At 37.9% G+C, this 8006-nt stretch overlaps 1 protein-coding gene across 9 annotated transcripts; it reads left to right on the top strand.

The window, feature by feature from the left end:
- LOC107859273 (N-(5'-phosphoribosyl)anthranilate isomerase 1, chloroplastic) lies at positions 1-8006 on the top strand. 9 transcript variants are annotated; one of them, XR_001671347.2, is made up of 6 exons: positions 1-254; positions 3266-3322; positions 3713-4095; positions 4174-4337; positions 5270-6899; positions 7497-8006. XR_001671347.2 is itself a non-coding variant. In XM_047406863.1 (6 exons), exons 3-6 carry the CDS (start codon positions 3274-3276, stop codon positions 7720-7722), a joined length of 810 nt encoding a protein of 269 aa, XP_047262819.1. In that variant the 5' UTR covers positions 8-254; positions 2948-3000; positions 3266-3273; the 3' UTR covers positions 7723-8006. The 9 variants fall into 9 exon arrangements, 8 of the variants coding, with proteins under 8 accessions (XP_047262819.1, XP_047262818.1, XP_016559715.1 ...); XM_047406863.1 differs by lacking the exon at positions 5270-6899 and adding an exon at positions 2948-3000 and having other exon boundaries at positions 8-254; positions 3725-4095; XM_047406862.1 differs by lacking the exon at positions 5270-6899 and adding an exon at positions 2948-3013 and having other exon boundaries at positions 8-254; positions 3725-4095.

The raw sequence follows: 8006 nt of genomic DNA, 5'->3' as shown, positions 1-8006 counted from the left end.
ATAACACCACCAGCAAACCCAGACCAACGACCCATGACCCGGCCCACCTTATAACTCCCTTCTCTAATCCGATTCAACACCCAACATCAGTCATCAGCAGCAGTGGTGCACCGATCAAACAACAACACAGCAACTTGAGCCAAAACAACAACAAATATCAACAACAACACAGCAACTTCATCTCTGTGTGTTGTGTAATTATCGGAAGAGTTCGTGGGTGCTGGCAAATTTTCTGCCAGAGAAATAGACACCAGGTAATAGTCCATTTTTGAGGATTTACCCTTCTTCAAGATCCTCTTTTTCATCTACAAACACTTTGATTTTACAAAATACCTCAGGGTTTATTGTTCTTTTTATTGGTTATTTCGTGAGATCTTTGATTTTTCTTAAGTAGTATTTTGGTGTTTTTGAGGATTCAAAGGTACCCTACTTGCTTGTTTTATTGATTTTTGTGTAAAAATTGGATATTGGTTGAAGTTTTTGAGGATTTAAGGGACCCCAATTTGCTTGTTTTCTTGATTTATGGGTTAGTTGTTTATAAAATTTGAATCTTGATTGAAGTTTGAGTTAGTGTAGGTTGCAATCTTGAGATACCCTTTTGGTGTTGGAGGTTAATTGAGTGAAAATTTGGTGTTTTAGCTGTGAAATTTGAGATTTTGTTGTGTTGATTGGTGGGGAAAGGTAAGATTTTGAGACCCTTTTTGTTTTAGCTGAAAAGTTGGATCTAGTTTGAGTAGTGTAAAGTTGCAATCTTGAAAGACCGTTTTGAGGTTGGAGGTTAATAGAGTTGAAATTGGTGATTTAGCTGTGAAAGTTGAGATTTCGTTGTTGATTGATTTTTAGACCCTTTTAGTTTGAGGTGAAAATCGGATCTTTACCTGTGAGAATTGAAGCTTTTTGTTGTGTTAGTTTGGTGGGGAAGTTGAGATCTTGAGACCCTTTTGGCTGAAGGTTTTGAGGTTCTTGGGTTTTGAAGATCTGGTTCAATGGGTAATTGTTGTGCAGTGCCGAAAACATCTGACACAGAGGAGAAGAAAAGGGGGAAAAATAAGCCAAAGCCATTTTCTGTTGACTATGTTCATGGAAATGGACACAAGTCCTATGTGTTGGATAATCCGACTGGCGGTGATATCGAGGCGACGTATGAGCTAGGGCGTGAGCTTGGGAGAGGTGAATTTGGCGTCACATATTTGTATACTGTTCAAAGCAAATGGAGGTGTGTATGCTTGTAAATCGAAATCCAAGAAGAAACTTAGGACTCGAGTGGATATCGAGGATGTAAGGAGAGAAGTTGAGATCATGAAGCATTTGCCTAAGCATCCTAATATTGCCACCTTAAAGGGTACTTATGAGGATGACAATGCAGTCCATACACTCATGGAGCTGTGTGAGGGTGGTGAGCTATTTGATAGGATTGTTGCAAGGGGACATTATATTAATAGGGCAGCAGCAACTGCGACTCGCACTATTGTTGATGTGATTCAGGATGATCAGGAAGGAGGGCGAGCATGAAGGCCAGTAACCTAAGAGTATCGGATTTGCTTCTATAGGAGGCTAGAACATTGGATTTAGTTTTTTTAAAGGTAAATAAGATGAATATAACTATCTTGTAAAACTTGACTCTAATATGTTTTATATATTTATGTTCTGCAAGTTAAAATTCTAATGAGCATCAATCTAGCTGACCATACACACTCTAAAACATCCTTGATGTTGGGCCCGTGCTACACTGGTAGGGATGGCAATGGTGTGGTGCAGTGCGGGTTTTTTCTAAACCCGCAAATTTTAAAACCGCACCTCACCGCATCACCTTTAAACCCGCATAAACCCGCCCCACATTCATACCCGCGCATAACCGCACCGCACCGCCCATGCATGTTTTTATTTTTTTCCTTTTTTTTGAAAAATTTGTAACTCCATTGAAAATAATAATATTTTCAAATCTACAACTAGGAAATAATAACTAATTTCTATTGTATCACTTTTCACAAAAAAATTATCAAAAAGTATAACGTGTACAAGTAATCATATTTTTATAAAAATGAATAGAGATGTTAAGAAAGATACTATAAAATTATTTATTTGTAGTGTTATACATGTCGTTTTAAATATTATAAAATTTCAAGTAAATAATACATATAATTTTAGGTATATTCACGAGAACAATACTAATTTTTAGCTTTTTTTTTTTTAAATTTAAGCCCGCATATACCCACAACCCGCACCGCCCCGCATAACTTAAAACCCGCCCCGCCCCATTGCCATCCCTATACACGGGCCATACTTCTCTAGTTATTTTAGAAAAGAGACCCAAATTATTACGATCTAAATAGGGCATAGATAGGCAAGAAAAGATTGGGCCCGTTTTTGCCATCACCGCCGGTTCTTCATCTCTCTCACCGCTGAATACGATCGCGGCTAGGCTGGTTCGCATGTTTTCGGGCAACTCCGGTTCGACTCCAGTTCATACTTTCAAATGCTTTTCCCCTAATTTGTTATCTCTGATTAATAACTTTAAATGCATGATTGAACTTTAGATTAGTGAAAAGAAAAAACAGATTACAATTGCACGTTAGATATTTCTAGTTTACTTACGAAATCATTAATATAAAAATTTCATGTAAAACAAAGTGCATTTGGGATGTAGTTTTCAACAAAATCCGTCGGTAAAATTTTCAGAAAGCAAGCCATCTCCTCTTTTTATTAACCTTATGCAAGAACACTATTCTGAAAATGTACAAATACCATTATGTTTACATGCCAAAAGAAGATGACAATTAGTGTTTAGTACTCAATATGAAGCTTCAACTTTTCCTTTGTCAGATGAGTAATTGCAGAATCCCAAATTCCGCGTGCTAATGCTACAAAAGTCAAAAGTCTTAGGGGCTCTGGCTTGCCCGATTTTATCCGTCTAATTCCATGGTTTTTTGTTGCTCAATATATCCAGCGGGTTGGAAGTTAACTCAACTTATGTGATATTTAGGCGATCCAATTCAAAAGGTGTATATTCTCGGTACGAGTACTTTGATTTTCTAGAGTGCAAGTACAATGCGATATTTTCATCTGAATTTTAAAAGAATAAGATATTTACTTTTTCTAACAGTTGTTATTTAGCAGCTAAAATTTGTTTTATGTTCTCAAAAATCTACTTCTGTCAATTTCTAAGGCCCTTCTTATTTGATAGTAATTTGTTTAAGTGGCATAAGAGCACATAACATTGTGCAGGTTAATTTTACTATTTACTTAGTCTTAGCGTGTTTTTCAGTGTTCAACATGGGAACTCAGCTTCAGCCAAGAGTAATAGGCATTCCCAGAAATCAAGGTAAGTGAAAGTTTGGATTACATGGGCATTCTTTGCACGTATAGTACCTCCACCCTAGATGGAAATAGAAAAAGAAAACATTAAGAACGAGATAACCCTTTTTAAGAAATAATTTGTAATTTCAGAAGATAATAAGTTAAGCATTGGCTTTTGATTGCTTGCTTTTCCACCATGTCCATTGTTCTCAAGTTTGTTGAATCTTATGTAGAAAAGTTTTCCTTGTTGACCTCCTCGTATTTTGTTTCTTATTACCAGTATGTGGAAGATGTAAATTTGCAACTGATAGGTGTTTTAATAGTAACTTATTACTATGATTTTTCCTTAAAACTGGCTCAGAGTTCTGGTTGAAATACAATATGTCACATATGCTACATCATTCGTTTGCCAAAGCTTCTTTTACAGGTCTGTTGGATGTAAAAGTATACTCTAAAAATAGAGCACGACTGAGGACTTCCACCAGTAACAGATTTATCTGCACCTTAAATCAGTCAGCACAGGTCTTGGCTCAAGCAGAGCAAACAGAAAGTAGGACTTTAGTCAAAATGTGTGGAATTACATCAGCTAGAGATGCTGCTCTTGCAGCAGAAGCTGGAGCCAATTTTATCGGTATGATTATATGGCCTAACTCAAAACGTTCTGTTTCACTTTCTACTGCAAAGGAAATCTCGAAGGTTGCGCGGGAATATGGAGCTCTGCCAGTTGGGGTGTTTGTCGATGACAATGCTGACACAATTCTAAGGGCCTCTGATGCAGCAGACCTTGAATTTGTGCAGGTGAGAAAATGTCATCTTTCAGCATTTTGAATTCCTCGTTTTCAATACTCAGATACACGACATGTTCAAATTGAGCAGCTTCATGGAAATGGTTCACGAGATGCTTTTCCAGTTTTAGTTGGGGAGAAACGTTTAGTATATGTACTTCATGCAAATGAAGACGGACGCCTTTTGAACGCTGTTTCAGTTGAGGAGTCTTCTCTGATTGATTGGATTCTAGTGGATAGTGCCAAAGGTGGCAGGTACACTTTTTCCTCGTGTATATGTATACCTGCCATTGGCATGGCTGTCTATGTAATCATGCATTCTCTTTTCAACTTAGCTGAACCCCCACTTCTATATGGAGCTAATTAACAAAGATGCAATTCCATTTGCTTAGTATGATTAAACTCCATTTTTGGATTCATTACTAAAGCAAACTTGTTTTTGTAACTTTAGCACGGCCGAGCAACTGAATCTAATGAGATAGGAAGCAAACCACGAACAGTGACATTGTAGTGAGAACAAGAATAACACTAGTAACAATAAGGACACTCGACTATTTTAGAGAAAGATGAATTCGATATTAAGGTTGAGTAAGTGATGGACTGTAAATTGTGAAATATCTATATATTGTCTATAGATGAAAACTGATGAATGATTCTACTGAAATGAAATTGGGTCTAAGCAGCTGAATTAAACTTTCTTTGGTGATTTTCGACCACCAATGTTTTTGTCGGTGTACAATGATTATTAATTTAATGAAGCGGCAAATATCCGTTGCCCATAAACACTGTAGGATCTTGACTCTCAAAAGTTGAAGTGTAAAATAAATCAGCTTTACTTCACTCATTACTCTCACAAAGAATGTAAGACAAGTGCTCAAATCTCAATTACCAAGCTGTATGAGATTTAGTTCTTGGTTTTCTTTGATGCTTTAATGCTACTGTGAATTAATTTTGGTGAGAAAAAAATCATTTCTTGGTTCTATTTGAGGCTTTAATGCTATAGTCAGCTCATTTTTGTGAGAAAAGTGGGGAAAAATGTTGGGTCGGCCGTCAATTTTGCTGTCCCGGACTGGAAGTTTCAGCCAGAAAATTTGGGTCAAAATGCTATGGCATTGCTAGGGAACCTTTGTTTTACTATATTTGTACTTGGGGTTTTGATTTTCACTATAATTGCTGCAACTTTTCAGCCTGAAGACCCTTTGTTCCACCCTTCAGAAAAAATCACTGAATTCCTTACTTCCAAATCTAATGCTACATTTAGCGCTGATGATACTGTTGTGAGGACTTTCTTGGTGCTAATCAGACAGCATTTTCGACCTTCATTAACCTCAATGATGTTGATGTTCTGGAAACTGCTGATGGTGGAAGTGTCACTGAGAATAATTTGGATATTGGTTGCGCTGATCCGGACGTATTTCATTTGTTGATGAGGGCTGCCATTGAGAAGTTCAAGGACATACATTTTTACCCATTTGGGAAGCTGGTCAGGGGGTTGAATGATAGTTCCTGCCACATGGCATGGCGGTTTAGGCTTAAGGAAGGGAAGACTGCTGCCTTTTATAAGGATTACCGGTCGTTTGTAGTTTCTAGGTCGGAGAAATGCACCCTTGATGTGGTCAGTATAGGTGATTATCATTCTGGTGGAAATGCTCGCAAGAGGAAGAGAAAGAACGAGGCAGGGTTTGATGGAACTCCTGGTAAGCTAGATGGCGGGTTTGAGAAGGCAACTCCTAAGACAGAGGGTGAACCTATTGCTCTGCCTGTGTTTGGGGAAGCTGTAAATGACTCCCTTGCTGTGGTGTAGTCAGAGAGTTCATTTGGTAATGGAGAGTATTTGATTTATTCTGGAGGTGGGGATAGGTGCAAGAGCATGAGCCATTACCTTTGGAGCTTCATGTGTGCGTTGGGAGAGGCTCAAAATATTTGAATAGGACATTGGTAATGGACTTAAGTATTTGTTTATCCAAGATTTACACTTCATCTGGTGTAGATAAGGAAGGAAAGGATTTAAGGTTTTACTTTGATTTTGAGCACTTAAAGGATTCAGCCTCAATCCTCGATCAGGTCCAGTTTGGGTCAGATTGGAAGAAATGGCATAAAAAAGACAGATTAAGTCATCATCTTGTGGAGGATTTTAGGATTACACCGATGAAGTTATCTGGAGTGCAGGATACTTTAATCAAGAGGAAATTTGGTTCTGTAGAGCCAGATAATTGCTGGTACAGGGTATGCGAGGGTGAGACAGAATCTGTCGTTCAAAGACCATGGCATCTGGTATGTAAATCAAGATGATTGATGGACATTGTTTCAGCTATTTCGTCGAGGTTGAATGGGATTATGACCCACTTATTGTAAGGGGGGAGACGGCAAGGAATCGTTAAATGTGGCCACATTTGGCAGAAGATACTTCTCCCGAGGCTCTACGGTCTAGCTTGCGGGACAAGATCGATGACGGGAGGAACCTGTATATTGCAACCAATGAACCAGATACATCTTTTTTTTGACCCTTTAAAAGACAAGTATTCCACCCATTTCCTTCATGAATATAAAGATCTTTGGGATGAAAACAGTGAGTGGTATGCAGAGACAGCCAAACTTGATAACAGGAATCCAGCTGAATTTGATGGGTACATGAGGGCTTCAGTTAACACGGAAGTTTTCTTTAGGGGTAAAAAGCAGGTTGAGACATTTAATGATCTCACCAAAGACTGCAAGGATGGGATCAATACATGCACTTCGTCCAGCTAATTTCTTACTGGCGTTTGAAGCTTTACTCCTGCAGTTTTTGGATAAATCTATACCATACTGTTGTTTTAGGTAAGTTTTTGTCTTAATTTTTAGAATGAATTCATAAGTATCTATTTGAAAAGCAATAACAGATTATTTCTTTAGTTGGTACCTCTTTATAGTGTGGTTGCATTGTACTCGGTGTCTGCTTCAAGCTTGTATCCTAAAATTTGGTAAGTTAATAAGAATGTCATTTGTGCTCCCGACTTAAATTGCAGTTACATTAATCGTGAAATTGTTGTTTGATCTTGTCTATGGTATATTTGGGTGTGGTAATTTCTATTGTATCTTGTCCTTTTACTATTCCTTGTCTAGATTGTTTTATCTTGAGAGGGGGGTCTATCGGAAACAACCTCTCTACCTCTCCTCTGAGGTAGTGGTATGGACTACGTACACTTACGCTCCCCAGACCCCACTTGGTGGGAATATACTGGGTATGTCGTCATCGTAAGTTCGTTAGTTCAAATGCAGTGGTTGTTATTTCAGTTTTTATTTGAGACACAATTCATTTGAAATTTTTCATGTCAAGAATGAAAATCCCTCCCACGCCCTTCCCTTTTCTCTACAAGCTTATTTGTTCTCTTTGAATTCATTATTGATCAACTATGTATTAACATACTTTTGCAGTGGCAAAGGGTTCAACTGGGCTCAGTTTAAGCTACCATCAATTAGAAGCAAACTCGGGTGGCTCTTGGCTGGAGGAATTAAGCCGGAGAATGTTTGTGAAGCTATTTCTGCTCTTAAACCCGATGGAGTGGATGTGAGTAGTGGCATATGTGGACGGGACGGCATCCAAAAGGATGAGTCCCGGATACTATCATTTATGAATGAAGTGAAATCGTGTCGGCTTTAGTTAAAAATCTAATAGAGGCAAATTCCTTAGTGCAGATTGTTAATCCAACTGCAATGCTGGTTCCAGTCCTCTTGTAATTGTTCTGCTGATTAGATGTTAGAGAAAAAATATCTACTTATTTCTTTGTATGAGTGAAATGCACTCAATTGTTACAATGTACTTTTATTGTAGGAAAATTTCATTTGTTCTGTGACTGGCAACAATTGAGAATCTCCAATGGAGAGCATGTAAGCTATTACTTATATATTTCAAAATTTAATTGACTAAATTCTTTAGGTCAAACA

This window comes from Capsicum annuum, chromosome 2 (genome assembly GCF_002878395.1).
Source record: "Capsicum annuum cultivar UCD-10X-F1 chromosome 2, UCD10Xv1.1, whole genome shotgun sequence".
Lineage (NCBI taxonomy): Eukaryota > Viridiplantae > Streptophyta > Magnoliopsida > Solanales > Solanaceae > Capsicum > Capsicum annuum.
The sequence above is the reverse complement of the archived record's forward strand: the minus strand, read 5'-3'. Positions and strand labels throughout refer to the sequence as shown.

Bases quoted from the DNA above. Each gene is read 5' to 3' on its own strand.
- LOC107859273 (XM_016704223.2), top strand. From the start codon at position 3,274: ATGGGAACTCAGCTTCAGCCAAGAGTAATAGGCATTCCCAGAAATCAA. The intron at 4,096-4,173 runs GTGAGAAAATGT...CAAATTGAGCAG, and splicing joins CAGACCTTGAATTTGTGCAG to CTTCATGGAAATGGTTCACG. The intron at 4,338-7,496 runs GTACACTTTTTC...ATACTTTTGCAG, and splicing joins GATAGTGCCAAAGGTGGCAG to TGGCAAAGGGTTCAACTGGG.